This window comes from Spermophilus citellus, assembly GCF_964194105.1.
Source record: "Spermophilus citellus genome assembly, chromosome: 19".
Taxonomy (NCBI): Eukaryota; Metazoa; Chordata; class Mammalia; order Rodentia; family Sciuridae; genus Spermophilus; species Spermophilus citellus.
The window spans coordinates 18,457,537-18,472,246 of record NC_138201.1 but is presented as its reverse complement, the minus strand read 5'-3'; the positions used below and the strand labels follow the sequence as shown (position 1 = coordinate 18,472,246).

The 14,710-nt window shown below is 54.9% G+C and overlaps 2 protein-coding genes across 15 annotated transcripts in view; one reads left to right on the top strand and one right to left on the bottom strand.

Annotated features, from left to right (window-relative positions):
• Nucleotides 1-3,020, top strand: part of SLC6A6 (solute carrier family 6 member 6) — a 53,133-nt gene extending 50,113 nt beyond the window's left edge. For all 7 annotated transcript variants that reach the window (XM_081276215.1, XM_081276213.1, XM_081276214.1 and 4 more), the window contains 2 exons: nucleotides 947-1,117; nucleotides 2,409-3,020. In XM_081276215.1, the coding sequence (XP_081132341.1) occupies nucleotides 947-1,117; nucleotides 2,409-2,549 (312 nt within the window). In that variant the 3' untranslated portion in view covers nucleotides 2,550-3,020. The remainder of the gene's footprint in view (nucleotides 1-946; nucleotides 1,118-2,408) is intronic.
• A 4,960-nt stretch (nucleotides 3,021-7,980) lies between these two features.
• The window catches only part of GRIP2 (glutamate receptor interacting protein 2), a 39,884-nt gene continuing 33,154 nt past the window's right edge, over nucleotides 7,981-14,710 (bottom strand). For 6 of the 8 annotated variants that reach the window (XM_081276036.1, XM_081276042.1, XM_081276040.1 and 3 more), the window contains 4 exons: nucleotides 14,257-14,362; nucleotides 11,568-11,711; nucleotides 10,161-10,307; nucleotides 7,981-9,199 (listed from right to left, as the gene is read on the bottom strand). In XM_081276036.1, coding sequence (XP_081132162.1) covers nucleotides 9,041-9,199; nucleotides 10,161-10,307; nucleotides 11,568-11,711; nucleotides 14,257-14,362 — 556 coding nt within the window. In that variant the 3' untranslated portion in view covers nucleotides 7,981-9,040. Of the gene's footprint in view, nucleotides 9,200-10,059; nucleotides 10,085-10,137; nucleotides 10,308-11,567; nucleotides 11,712-14,256; nucleotides 14,677-14,710 lie in introns of those variants that run through there. The other 2 variants (XM_081276038.1, XM_081276043.1) reach the window with 2 other exon arrangements.

Genomic DNA, 14,710 nt, shown 5'->3' with positions numbered 1-14,710 from the left:
GGCCGCCATCTTGGAGGTGGCCGCCATCTTGGAGGTGGCCGCCATCTTGGAAGTGGCCGCCATCTTGGAAGTGGCCGCCATCTTGGAAGTGGCCGCCATCTTGGAAGTGGCCGCCATCTTGGAAGTCCCCATAAGGAGCACCAGGGGCCCTCTGCTCCCAGGCCACGCTGGGTCAGCACTGCTGTTAGCTTGTTGAGTGACCTCAAGCAGCCAGGTCCCTCTTTGGGCCTCTGTTTCCCCACCTCTGGAACAAGGTCACTCTGAAGGGGTTCTGGTGGGAGCTGACGACTTTATTACCAATATCATTTAATATGATGGGGTCCCCCCACCCCTGAAATTTTTTTTCCCCAGAAAAGTAACTATAGCAACCATGGACCACAGCTGAGTTGACCCCTGGCAGAGAGGCGTTGAGTCCATCTCAGTGCATGTTCTTGTCCCCACTGAAAGCTTATTCATGACCAGTGCCTGTCACTCTGACCCTCAGATTCTTTTTTTTCTTTTTTTTTTTGTTACCAGGAATTGAACTCGGGGACCCTGGACCGCTGAGCCCCGTCCCCAGCCCTATTTTGCATTTTATTTAGAGACAGGGTCTCCCTGAGTTGCTTAAGGCCTCACTAAGTTGCTGAGGCTGGCCTCCACCTTACGATCCTCCTGCCTCAGCCTCCAGAGCCACTGGGATGACAAGCGTGCCCCACTGCGCCCAGCCTGACCCTCAGTTTCTTCATCCCTCGCTCCCTGAGGTTGGATAGGCTGCACTTGGTGGTGGTGGTGGTGGGATGGTGTCACCCTCTGGGAGGTGACTTGGTCAGATTCTCACAGGAAGGAGATTCTCAGGAGATTCTGCTCCCTCAATTCTTAGGTTGAGGCCCGTCCTGGTCCCAGAAGTCCCTGCACCTCTGAGCGGCCCAGGACCCCCCTCTGACGGCCCCCTTCTCTCTCTCTGTAGGGATGTTTTGTCTTTTCTCTCGCCAAGTACGTGCCCCTGACCTACAACAAAGTCTACGTGTACCCAAACTGGGCCATCGGGTTTGGCTGGGGCCTGGCCCTGTCGTCCATGATGTGCATCCCTTTGGTCATCCTGATTCGCCTCTGCCAGACCGAGGGGCCGTTCCTCGTGGTGAGTGCTGGGCTGGGAGAAGCCGGAGGCCAAGGCCGGCCGGCTGGCTTTTTGCTGTGTGTCCTTAAGCAAGACGGTAGCCCTCTCTGAATCCTAGACCCTTCCTGGGATGGTTTGGGCAGAGTGCATTGTGGGAAAAGAGGCACAGAGCCCCGTTGGTGCAGGGGGGGGGAGAGGGCTTTGTGATCCTGGTCAGGGCAGGTCTGGGGGCTGAGGAAGAAGGTTCCAGAATGTGAGAGTCAAGAACAGAATGTTCTGGAGAAAGGAGCCGAGTTCCCCCCAGACACCTCTCCTTACCCTGGAGCCCAGTGGAGGCCCAGCCTGGGGACCGGAGGCTCCATCCGCAGCCGGGGCCCCCAGAAGCCCCTTCTGCCCGAGTCTCAGCTGGGTTGGTGGCAGACTGTGTGTCTGCCTGTGTCCCCCGGGGGGTCCCCTTCCTTCCCCAGCCTCCTCTCGACCTCCCTCCCACAATACGGAGGCCCCAGGGCGGGTCGGGGCTGGCAGAGGCCGAGGCTCTTTCCAAGAAATTCCCTTCTCAGAATCTCCTGGAGCCTCTGGACTTGGGTCGGCGCCAGGACGTGTGGTTTTGTTCTGAGCTGGGTGGTTTTTTTGAATTTTATTGTTTTTCTCTTTTCAAAACCTGGAGCCAGGATGTCCTGGGGCCCTGCTCCCCTCCTGGGCTGGAAGGGGAAAGGTTGAGAGTGGGGGGAGGGGAGAAGGAACCTGGGGTCAGGGGGGACCAGGGAGCCAGGCAGACCCCCAGCCCTGGGTCTTCATCAGACGTAGGACAGGACCCCGATATCCAGCCAGAATCCTGAAAAGCCTGTCAGTTCTTAAGATAGTAGAATCTCGAGGCTCGGGAGGCTGAGGCCGGAGGATGGCAAGTTGGAGGCCAGCCTCAGCCACTTAGCGAGGCCCTGAGCCACTCAGGGAGACCCTGACTCTAAATAAAACATAAAAAGGGCTGGGGACGGGGCTCAGGGGTCAAGTACCCCTGGGTTCAATCCCAGGTACCAAAAAAAACAAACAAACCTGAAATCCTGGGAACAGAGGACCAACAGGGGACACCTGCTGCTCTGAGCACTCCCAAGTGGCCCCCTCCCTCATCCCCAGAAGCATGAGCCAAAGTCCAATCAGGGAGCAAGAACCTTCCATTCACTCCAGGAGAACCCCCAAAACCCGAGAGGGTGATCATTGTCCCAACGCCACACAGCACACACAAGAAATGTCAGGAGGGAGGCCGAGGGGAACGGGGACGTGGAATCTGAGCCCTGGGGTCTTCCTTCTGCAGAGAGTCAAGTACCTCCTGACCCCGAGGGAACCCAACCGCTGGGCCGTGGAGTGTGAAGGGGCTACTCCCTACAGCTCCCGCATCACGCTGAATGGGACCCTCATGAAACCAACTCACATCATCGTGGAGACCATGATGTGAGACCCCCCGGGGGGCGGCCGCTTTCCACCTGTTTACTAACATTAGATTCTCCTAGGACCAGGTTTACAGAGCTTTATATTTTGCACTAGGGATCTCTTCCTCGTCCTCGTTGGTGTTTTTTGTCAAACGTGAACTCCGTGCGTGTGCACGTGTGCGTGAGCGTGTGTGTGTGTGTGTGTGTGTGTATTGTGGGTGTGCGTATTTTGTTCTGATTTGGGGATATTTTGTACAAAAAAAAAAAATAGAAGAAACCCCCCCTGGGCAGATGTCCCCAGGGAAATCCGAACTTTCCTACTGAATTAGGTCTATTTTAGGGGAACTGGGTGAAAAGTTTTCTTTGTAGATATCTTTGTTTTTTTCTCTTTCTGGAACATGTGACTCTTGACCATGGGACACTTTGACCATGTGAATGACTCTTCTTGCCAGCAATAGAGATCGGGTTTTTTTTTTTTGTTGTTGTTTGTTTGTTTTCTTTTCCAAAAGCAACTTTTCGGTGCTTGGTCGAACCAGGAGAAAATTCTGACCCCCAAGTGAAACTAAAATGTTGAGGACGATTTTTTTTAGCCCTGAGCTGCATCCTGAGGGTGTAGTATCTTTCCGAACCTGGTTCAGGGGGTTCGACATCCGGAGCAGAGTGTCTGGCCAGACCCCCGAGGAGCAGAAGAGACAGGGCCCAGAGGAGACCCTTTGTTACATTTCTCTCAGCCAACAGTAAACCTGCCAAAATCTATGAACCAGGCCCTCAAATTAAATAGACGGACGGAGAGAGCTCAGAAAGGAGACTCTTGAAGCAGGATTTGAAAAGTTAAAGAGCAATAGGAACTCTAGCTCTAGGATTTAAAAAAAAAATCTCATCTTTTATTTGGAGATCGAGGGTGGATAATCAGTAGGACTGTCCAGAGTCCAGGGTCCAAGCAGGAGCTGTGAGAGATGGCAGAGAGCTGGTAGCCCTTGAAAGAGGTGGGTGATGGGCCTCGCACGATCCTTTCTGGAACATTCCAGGCAAAGACCCCAAGCTGGCTTGAGAGCATCCGGGGTCTGGGGGTCACAGCAGGATCTGGGTGTCCCCCCCCCAAGGATGAGGGGACACAGATGGACCAAAGGACGGGGCCCTGCGTGTTCTAAGGGGCCTGGAGTTGGGGAGCGGGGATTTCCTCCCCTTGGCTCTCCACCCCCAACGGGGACCCGCCTCTCAAGCTCTCTCTCAAGTGTCACCTAGGGCCACCTCAGCTCCTAGCCCCCAAATGCCCAGAGTGGTCTCAGGGGTGGGATGGAGGTGCCCGGCATCCCCCCAAATCCTCCTGAGTGCCAGCAGGTTGGGGTCGTCCAGGGACCCGGGGGAGGGGGGGCTGGCACCCCAAGAGCTGGTGTCATCGTGAGTGACACACAGAGCCAGGTTCGCCCCTGAACCAGGAAGGAAGGTGCTACACCCTTCAGAGGTCCACCCCGTGCCCCCTCTGGACCTGAACGGGGCCATGGGCCGTCCTTGTCACTGTGGTCAGCGTCTCAGCCACACCCCCAACGTGACCGCAGGCACCCAGGCGGGGACTGTCCCCGAGGCTGACCCCTGGAAACCTCCTGCCGCCCCAATCTGGGATTTTTAGTGGATGGGGGGAGACTCCCCTGTCCCCCTCCTGCCCCTCTGGTCTGGGACAAGTGGCCTATTTAGGGACACTCTGCCAAACGTCCCCCGATCCCATTCCAAGCCACCCGTGGTGGTCCCCTGCCCCTGTTTTTCCGTGTCTCTGTGGTCCCCGTGGTGTGGGGCCTGTGTCCTTGTCCTGCTGATGTGACCCAGTTGCCGTGTGACCCCCCCCCTCCGGTTTTCCTGTCGTCTTCTGGAACTTTCTAGAAAACTCACCTTGTGTCCCTCTGGGAAGGCAGGGTCCCCACCCCCCGGGGAGCAGGACCCTGACAAACTGCAGCCACCTGAGCCTTCGGGGTCCTCTCGGTCTCCCTTTTCCCTCCTGCCACCACCACGAGCTTGTGACCCGGGGGAAGGACGTCCCGCTAACGTGGTGACACTATTCTAGACCAAAGACGCACACAGAGGCCGGGTCCCCAAGGCCCCCACCTGGAAGAGGGGTTGGCCACTGTCTCCAACTGCTGCTCCGGGGGCCCTGGGCCCCTGCCTTCCCCGTGTCCCCTCCTGGCCACAGCGTCCGTCCGTGTCCCCTGTGACGACGGCTGTCTTTCCCGTCTCTCTCTGTAGAAGTGAAATTTGTCCCTTAGAGCTCACGACTGGTCCCCGTCTTGGGACAGGTGGGTCCGACCTTCCTCCCGGGTCAGAGATCTGGTGTCACCAAATCTGGTGTCACCCGGTGCCTAGGCTGCCCCATCTGGACAGGAAGCCACCAAGGCACAGACTTTTTTTTTTTTAAAGATGAAGAAGTGGGGGGGGGGTCCCCAAGATGAATGTCCCCCCCTCCCCGGGGAGCTGCCTCATGGATCGGAGACCCTGGGACTGACCCCAAGGCTCTCCAGGGTCCCCTGTGCAGTGACCTCGGTGTCCCTGGGGAAACCCGGTCCCCGAGCAGGGAGGGGGCTCCAGACGTTCCCGAGTCACGAGGATCAGGCGGTGGCCGGCGAGTGTGACCAGAGCCGGGTCCCCATCCCTCCCCAAGGTTCTCCCTGGCGACCAAAGACGCGTTGGTGACAGAGGAAGCAGATGCCCTGGTGGTCAGGGACGGGGCGAGAAGCATCCCCAGCACCTCAGACCCTCCCCCGGGGCCTCTCGGTCCCCAGCTGGCAAGATGGGAGGTGGCCTCGGGCAGGACAGGCCATCTGTCCCCTCTGGCCCTGCCCAGGGACCTCCTTCCCCGCAGGTCACCCCTGGGAGAGGGGACCTGAGAGTCCTCTGTGCACAAGAGCCAGCCAAGGCCCAGGCTGGCCGGTCGGCTCCCCCCTAAAAAAAAAAAAATATAGGATTTTAATGACAACTTCCAGGGCTCCAGACGGAGCCCCGGGGTAGGTGGCACTCCCCAGTCCCCGCCCAGCACCCCAAAGATGGTGGCACCAAGAGCCCCCCTGGGCTGTCCCCGAGCACCTCCAAGAGCCCCTTTGATAAAGCCATGGCTCTGGGCGGTGGCACCAGGCCAGGAGCAGAGAGTCCCCAACTTCTCCCCGAGACTCAGCCAGAAGGGGACCCAAGGGACAATCCCTGGAGGGTCCTTCAAAGCCTCAGATGCAGGCGATACCCTCCGACAGATTCAGGGCCAAACCGAAAACCCAGGAGCCACCAAGTTGGAGAACAATCCAGAGTCCCAGGGCCACCCCCGCCTGCCCGCCCGTGACCCCCCACAGGAAGCTCCCCCCCCCCATGGTCCCCTGAGTGTCCCCTCTCGACCTGTTGTGACTCCCTGGAGGAGGAAGAGGGAGTCTCTTGTGGGACATTTGGCTTCCCATCGAGATGGTGGCTGCATTTTAACTTTTTTTTGTCCCTTGATTTCCCCCAAGTCATGGTCCCCCAACCTTCCCCTCCCCCTCCTCGCCCCCTCCACCCCCAAGACTCTCTCTATTCAGCACAAAGCAAAAGCTGATAAACGTGGGGTTCGCCTCCTTCCAGAAAAAAAAAAAAATGTCCTGGCTCATCGGGACTTTTTTAAAAAATAAAAATTTTTAAAAAATTAAAAAAAAAATAAAATAAAAAAAAAACCTTCAAACTATTTTTAAGGTGTTTTAAACTTTTGTAAAAAAGAAAAAATACGACCAAAAAAAAAAAAAAAAAGAATCTATGAAATCCATCCACGGGAGACTCTTCGGAGGAGGAAATATTTGTATTTGAACAAAATCCTTGGTGTGTCCCCCTCCCCGTCCCCTGTCCCCGCAGAATACGAGCTTCTGTGCGTCCATGTTTGATGATGGAGGGTCCCTGGGATTCGCGGGGCTTGTGTGAGCGTGAGTGTGTGTGTTCATTTCTTCTTGGCTTTTTAGATAAATATGTATATCGATATTTTAAATCCATCTTTGGCTTTGTTTTTCTTTTTTGTAGAGGAGTTTGTAATCACCTTATAACACGACAATAAACGTTTCCTTTTTAAAAGCCCCCAGCTGGTGTGCGGTGTGTTGGGGCTGAGCGGATGTTTCCCCCGTGGGTTGGGCGAGCCCTTGACAGTTTCTAGAAATTTCTGTGAAGGGCTTTTTGAGGCCGACCCTGCAAAAATGTAGAGTGCAGGTGGAGGATCCCGTCCCAGGTGGAGGTGGGGGGGACCAGTTCGGTATTTTATTGAGAGACAGGGACTCTCGCTGAGCGGCTGAGGCTGGCCTCCAACTTGGGATCCTCCTGCCTCAGCCTCCAGAGCCGCTGGGGGGATGACAGGCGTGCGCCACCGCGCCCACACTCCAAGCCCTTTTTAGTTTTTATTTTTGAGCCAGGGTCTCACGCGAGGTTGCTTATGGACGCCCACTTGCGATCCTTCCTGCCTCGGCCTCCGGAGCCTGAAGTCTTAATGATTTGCTTATGGGGTTCACCGTCCTCCACTGCAGTAGGCAGACAGGCCCTCAGTCCCTCTGTGGATGTTGTAATGTCCAGGGGCCACATCACGCCCAGTAAATGGCAGGTTTTTAAAATGTCTTAACGTGTGGCTAATGTGCATTCACGTTGGGGAGGCTGAGGCAGGAGGATGGCAAGTTGGAGGCCAGCGTCAACAACATAGGGAGGCCCTGTCTCTAAAAAAGGAATAAAAATAAGGGCTGGGGATGGGGGTTCGGTGGTTAAGTCCTCCTGGGGTTCCATCCTTGGTACCCAAACTTCAAACAACAACAAAAATATCAGTGTTTGAACTTAAACCAGGTGCGATGTCACTGGATCTGTAGGGACACTGGGTCTCTCCAACCAAGAAATAAAGAAAATTAAGGAAAAAGAAAACCGTCCACTCCGGTGCCTTGAAATATTTTTATTTATTTTTTTTAAAAAGTCACCCCGCGGGGACTGGACCCCCCACCCCACCCCACGCCCGTCACGGCAACCCCTGGAGGGACACAGATTGACACATGGGCCCCCAACAGACCACAAGTGGCCTCTGCAATGTCGCTGGTTGGCACGTCGGGCTCTCCCCGGAGCCCTAAGAAACCTCGAGTAGAAAAATACTTTACAAGGAAAGTTCTAATCTCAACCAGAGAAAAATACAGCTTTGGGGACGGGGGGGGGGACGGGGGGGGGGACATGTCACAGGGACCGTTCCCAAGAGGCGTCTGCAGGCAGGGTGCTCACCGGGGAGGGGTGCTGGGGAGCGTCAAGTCAGGGACGGGGGTCCCCACGAGAAGCCACGGGAAGTATTGCATATGAGAAGGTCCCACTGGCCACAGAGCCACGCCGCCCGGCCTCATTGCATATGTTGGGGGGGGGGGTAAATGGCAGAGGCCACAGCCCGAGGAAGGGACGGGGGGGGGGTGTGCAGGTCGGAGTGTATGTGTCCTCCCTGGCCTGGAGTCGAAGGGGCAAGCCCAAGCCCAGAAGCCCTGAGTGTGTGTCCATGACAGCCCTGTTTCTTCACAAAGGCCCAGAGAGGGTGGGCCACCCATCCAAGGCTGCACAGCAGGACCCGCTGATGGCCCGGAGAGACACCTCTCTCTGGCGGTGCCGTCTCCCACCCCTCGAAGCCGGGGTCTCTGGGCCTTCACATGGTGCCCCTGATGACGGGTGGGCAGAGTCCTTTCACCCTGGGGTGGACGTTGACCCCGGAATCCAAGATGGCAGAGACGCTGGGTGGCCCCAGCCAGAGGCAGGAAGGACCCTTGGGGACGGGACCATCAGGGAGCAGGATGCTGGGAAGTGGAGGGGACGGTGGGCAGGTGGAGAGGGTCCTGTGTCCACCCAGAGACTGTCCAACAGGAACCGATCCCGGGGACATGACATCACCACTAAAAGGGGCCTGGACTAACTCGGGGACGGAGATGGGTCGTGGTCACCCAAAGCCCGATGGTGCCCGCCCCAGGGTCCCCAGACCCACAGGCCCCAGTCAAAGGCTCAGGGCCGGCTTCCCGGGGTCCCACGTGCCCCAGCTCGGTGTCCCCAAAGCGGAGGTGCTGCGGGAGACGGGGTCCCAGGAGTCCCACCCTGAACACATCCTCCTTGGTGGCCGGGTCCCTGGGTGACATGGGCCCTCTGCCAGGGAATGTAAGCACCTGAGTCCAGGGGACGGGTCCTGGGGGACGGTCCCTGCTCACCTCCTGTGACAGCGAGCTCAGCGCCCCTGGTAGCCCATTCTCGGGCTTTCCCGTCCCTGTCACCTGTCCACGGAGGCCCACAGGGACCTGAGAAGCCCCAGCCCCTCTCCTCCTGTCCCCACCCCTCTGGGGCATCTTGGTGACCAACTTGGCAAACACACAGATGTCACTCTGAACCGAGGGCGGGAACCTCGCTGCCTGGTGCCCCCCGTTGACATGGAACTTGGGGACAGAGACCAGGTCCCGTCCCAGTCGGCCAAGCAGGTGCCCACGGGGACCCCCCCCCCGTTGGCCCCCTGGGGTGTCTGGATCAAGGGCCGTCTTCAGAGCATCTGGGGACTGCCGGGGCCTGGCGCTCGCGATGTCCTCTTGCTCTGCGCCAGGGGGTTGCGGCTGATGACCAGTTCCAGGACGTCACCCGCCTCGGCCAGGAGTGGCACCGCCAGGCAGCAGTCGAAGTCCCGCGTGCGAACATGGTTGACCTGCACAGTGCACAGCCAGGCGACAGGACCCAGGGGTCAGCTCAGCAGGGGGAGGGAGGAGTGGAAGGGAACAGCTCGGGAGGCTGAGGCAGGAGGATCCCAAGGTGGAGGCCAGCCTCAGCCACTGAGTGAGACCCTAAGCCACTTAGCAAGACCCTGTCTCAAAATGAAAAAATAAAAATAAAAATAAAAAGGGCCGGGGCTGGGGCTCCGTGGTTAAGAGCCCCCGGGTTCCATCCAAAGCCACAACAAAAAAATTTCCTTTCAAAATAACTAAGTTGAAAAAGCCCCATCGATTTAGGGAGAGAAAGCACAAGTTTAGTCCATTTAGTACCAGAGCCAGGAGACAAAAATGTCTGGGCATGGGAAAGGATGGTCCAGGGGGACTTCCCACCCTCCCCGGTGTCCTTGGCTGTCAGGCAGGTCACATGGGCTGCGAAGGATCGTGACAGGTATCTTTCTGGGTGAAGGCAGCCTCACGGGAGTTAGACAAGCTGGAGGGTCCATCCGCCTGGGGAAAGCAAGGCCACACTGCCCCCCAGTGGACGCACAGAGTAGTTCAATACTAGTGCATGCTCAGCACTGAGGTCTGGGGGTTGTTTGTTACTGCAGCATAACTCAGCCTCACCTGACTGATACAGCTCACTTTGTCATTCCCCTTATTATTATTATTACTTGTACTGGGGATAGGACCTGGGGTGACTTCCCATTGAGCTACACCCCTATTCTTTTTTTTTTTAATTTTTAATTTTGACACAGGGTCTAAGTTGCATAGGGTCTCACTAAATTGCTGAGGCTGGCCTCCAACTTGGGATCCTCTTGCCTCAGCCTCCCAAGTCGCTGGGATGACAGGTGTGTGCCACCGCACCCAGTCGTCATTGGCTTCTCCCAGATGTGTAGAGGTGGGCTCTTCCCCCGTCCCAAGGCCCCACCCCCACCCCTGTAGTGTCCCCTGTGTTACCTGAAGGACCCTGTCAAAGGGCTGGAGGCCCCCACGCTGGGCTGGTCCTTCGGGGCGCACGGTGTGCACGTAGACTCCCTTCTCCAGGAGGCCGTCCGAGACGCTGAAACCAAAGTCGTTCCGCACGGGGTCCTTGTGCAGCGTCACCTGGGAGCAGAAGGACGAGGGGGGTCCCTGAAGCTCTGACTTGTGACTCCAGCCCCCCCCCCGCCCCATGGTGGCCTGAATCCCTTGGTCTGGCGTTGGAAAGAGCTGGCTTAGGGCTCAAGGGCTGCTCAGAGACAGGGGCCTAGGGGTTTCTCCTCCAGGGAGATGCTGGCTTCTCGTTTCAGGTAGTGACGGAAAGTTATGATGGATAGAAAAATGTTACACAGCCTGGTGCCCTGGCCCACGCCTGTCAGCTCCCCGGTGGCTGGGAGAGGCTGAGGCAGGAGGACCGCAAAGTTGGAGGCCAGCCTCAGCCACTTAGTGAGACCTGTCTCAAAATGAAAAATGAAAAGCGCTGGGGATGTGGCTCAGTGGTTCAGGGTCCTTGGATTTAATCCTCAAGAGAAAGAGAGAGAGAGAGAGAGAGAGAGAGAGAGAGAGAGAGAGAGATTGCACAGTGGTTCTTCAGTCTCTGCAGGAGATTGATTCCAGTAACCCTTAAAGACTTAAAAAAAAGTCTGTACATGTTCAGTGCCGATGTCATTTTTTTTCTAAGCATAGATTGAACCCAGGGATGCTTTACTGCTGAGCCACATCCCCCGCCATTTGTAAACAAAAAATTTTTTAGTTGTAATTGGACACCATACCTTTATTTTATTTATTTACTTTTATGTGGTGCTGAGGATCGAACCCAGGGCCTCACACGTGCTAGGTGAGTGCTCTACCACTGAGCCACAGCCCTAGCCTCGCCCCCTTCCGCCATTTCTATTATTTTTTTTTAAACTTTGAGAGTCTTGCTAAGTTGCTGAGGCTGGCCTCCAACTTACGATCCTCCTGCCTCAGCCTCCCAAGTCCCTGGGATGACCCGCAGGCGCCCTGGTGCCCAGCACAGATGTCATTTTTTGACAAATGTTTCCAATCTGTGTGTGCTTGGATCTGCAAACGCAGAAGCTGTGGATAGGGAGGGCTGACTGTATACACACGTGCACGTATCTAGATGCCCCTAATATGTCGACTTTTCTAGATGCATGTGCACACATTGGTGCCCACTCACACACACTTGGACACACACACACACTGGAGAGGGGGTAAAAGCCGGTCCACTTAGTCCCGTTCTGCATTGTGCGTGTTTATCACCCAAATGACGAGGTTGTGGGAAACTCAACCCGGTATAAAATCCCTGTTTTTCGGTGGAGGCGGATGAACGTGGACAGCAGAGGGGCCCTCCGCGTCCCAGGAGGGTCCCCACCCGGCACCCACCTTGTGCATCTCCAGGGGCGCGGGCTGCAGCAGCTCCTGCAGGTCTTCGGGGGACCCTCGCATCTCCCGGGCCCTCCTCCAGGCCCGGGGGCCAGGCCTGCCCTCCAGGGCCGCGCTCTGCACGGAGCCCGTCAGGATGGAGGCCTGTAGGGGGACACCACTTGGCTCTCAGAGGACCGTCCGCCTGCTGCATCGGGCAGTCAGCACCTGGGGACACCCGCTGAGTACCCAGGGTCCCCGGGGGGAACAGAGGGAGGTGGCTCTTGCCCCACCTTGGGGGCTCCCATTACATAATCACAATAATAATGACTGGGGCTGCATTCTAGAACTTTCTAGGCTCATTTCTTGTTTCTTTTTGGGGATTGAAAGATGGAGTGCTTCAGCATGAGCCCCATCCCCAGATCTTTTTCTATCTTATTTAGAGACAGGGTCTCACTGAGTTGCTTAGGGCCTCACTATGTTGCTGAGGCTGGCCTCCAACTTGTGATCCTCCTGCCTCAGCCTCCAGAGCCACTGGGATTCCGGACGTGCACCATGTGCCCGGATGCTGGGCTCACTTCTCAGCACTTCACACTCACAACTCTTTTTTTATTCTCTGCAATAGTAATGAGGGGGTCTTGCACCATTCCCCCCCCCCATTATGCAGATAAGTAAACTGAGGCTTAGAGAGATATGATTTGAATCCAGAGTCCGGCTCCAAAGTCAGGGCTCTTAACCACTTTGCTGCACGGCTATTCATGAACATAAACGTTAAGGTAACATGATCATTGAGACAGGAGAGGTTCATGGGTCGTGAGCACCCAGGATAGGGTAAGTGGTCAGGGAAATTTCCAGAACCGAGATCTCAGAGACAAGGAAAGAGAGGAGGCAGGAGAGTGTCTCTGGAAGACGGAGCAGCGTATGCAAAGGCCCTGTGGTGGGGAGACCTGGAAGGAGGCCCATGGCTGGGGGCAGCAGTAGGGCGGCACAGGAGGAGGGACTATCTCAGAGATGCTCCAACAAGACAGAACACAGGTGGGGTGCCTCTGTGAGTGACTGCCCCCAAGAGGAAGTACAGGGTGAAAACAAAAAGCCCAGCTGCCCCTGGAGGTAACAGACAGGTAGATTCATGCCCAGACGCTAGAAATAATAGGAAAAAAAAAACACACAAAAGAAAGAAAAGTTGAGAATAGGTCTGTTGAAAAATGTACAGAAAAGTCGAAACATAGGGAGACAAAGACATTAAGAGCAAAAGACAGAATATTTGAAAAATAAATAGACCTACAAATAAAAGAGATAGATCCTGAAATACGATCTTTAGGACTATACATTAGAATAAATACAGCCAAGAGCAAATTAGTGAATTGGTGGGCAGATTAAAGAGGGCAGAGAAAGATGTGAAAAGAAAAGCTAAGAGACCTGGAGGACAGAATGCCTCTTAGATAATGGAGCCATACCTTCCAGGAAGTCAGAGAATTTCCGTTTTATACCCAGCTAAACTATCATTCAAGATTTGCAGGGAAACAGAGCTCTTGAGACCACAAGACCTAAGAGACCTGACATCCAAAGACCCTCACTGACTGAGCTTTTGAAAAAAAAAATATTTAAAAAAGGAACTCGGAAAGGAAAGGTGGGATAAGAGAAGGAACGTGAACAAAGAAAAAGGTTGATAAGAGGAAACACGTACTGGCCAAATCCCCGCATGAAATTTGAGCAGTTTTTATAAATAAGTTAGGAGATAGAAGGAGATTGTTTGGGGGAAAGTTGGGCATATTCTCAAGTGCCTGTCTTATTAAGAAGTATTGATTAGAGTTTGTTAGAAAATTGAAGTTAAGAAAAAATACGGGGCTGGAAGTAGTAGTGCTTGCCTAGAATCCCAGCGGCTGGGGAGGCTGAGGCAGGAGAATAATGAGTTCAAAGCCAGCCTCAGCAACTCAGTGAGATCCTGTCTCAAAATAAAACATAAAAGAGGCTGGGGACGGGGCTCAGTGGTTAAGCACCCCCCTGGGTTCAATTCCTGGTACAGAAAAAAAAATGATCCCATTTTAGGTCACAGAGAAAGAAGTTTTCACAAATTCTAAAGAATTAATATGAAATTGAATATATTCTGGCCACGGTACATAATAATGAAAAAAAAAGCAATATGAATTGGGTTTTCTTTTACATTAAATATAAATTAGCTAAAAACAAAATCAAGCATTCTAAAACCAAAAAAAAAAACAAAAAACAAAACAAAAAACTTCCCACTTCTGCACAGTTCAGAGGTTGAAGTGAAGACAATGGTGAAAATCTTTAAAACATTTGAAACTGAATGGACTGGTAAAAAGAGCATAAATCAAAATTTAAAGGATCACAGCCAAAGCAGTACCTATAGGTGGAATCGTAGCTTTACCAATGGACTCCCTGAGCAAAGAAAAAATACTGAAAGTTCAGTAGCTAAGCCACCAGGCAAAACATCATGGCTTAAAAAATACACATGGAAGACTCGAGCACAGTGGCCCACGCCTGGAATCCCAGCAGCTCTGGAGGCTGAGGCAGGAGGATCTCAAGGGGGAGGCCAGCCTCAGCAATTTAGCAAAAACCCTAAATAACTTAGTGAGACTGTCTTCAAATTAAAAAAAAATTAAATAAAAATTTTTAATAAAGGGCTGGAGATGTGTCCCCTCCCAGCACATACACCCCAATGTGCCCAGGCCCGGGTGGCCCATACCTCCAGCTCCCGCAGCATCTCCGACTGGCCACACGACTCCAGGTCTTCGAGGGCTTCCCCGAGCACCCGCCAGAAGCCCTCCTCACGGGGGGCGCCGGGGCCTGGGCTGTAACGTAGGGAACCACAGCATCAGGTGGCAGCTGGGTGACAGGCCGGGGCTGGAGGCGTGTCTTCAGGGCCCTGGGGCCATCGTCGGGCTCAAGGGGCCAGAGGGTGGACGGACGGATTGACGGACGGGCAGGCGGACAGGTGTCCTCGGTGGCAGTGCTGGGGCCCCCCCGAGGTGGGGGTGGGGACAGTGGTTGGTGACACAGAATGGGCCGGGGAGGGGGGGCACGCAGCTAGGGGCCACCAGGAGTGTCGGTGGCCAGTTAAAACATGGGCAGATGAGACAGAGTGGAGAGCGGTGACACAGGACGCCTGGGAAGAGAGACAGACGGACAGACGGACAGAC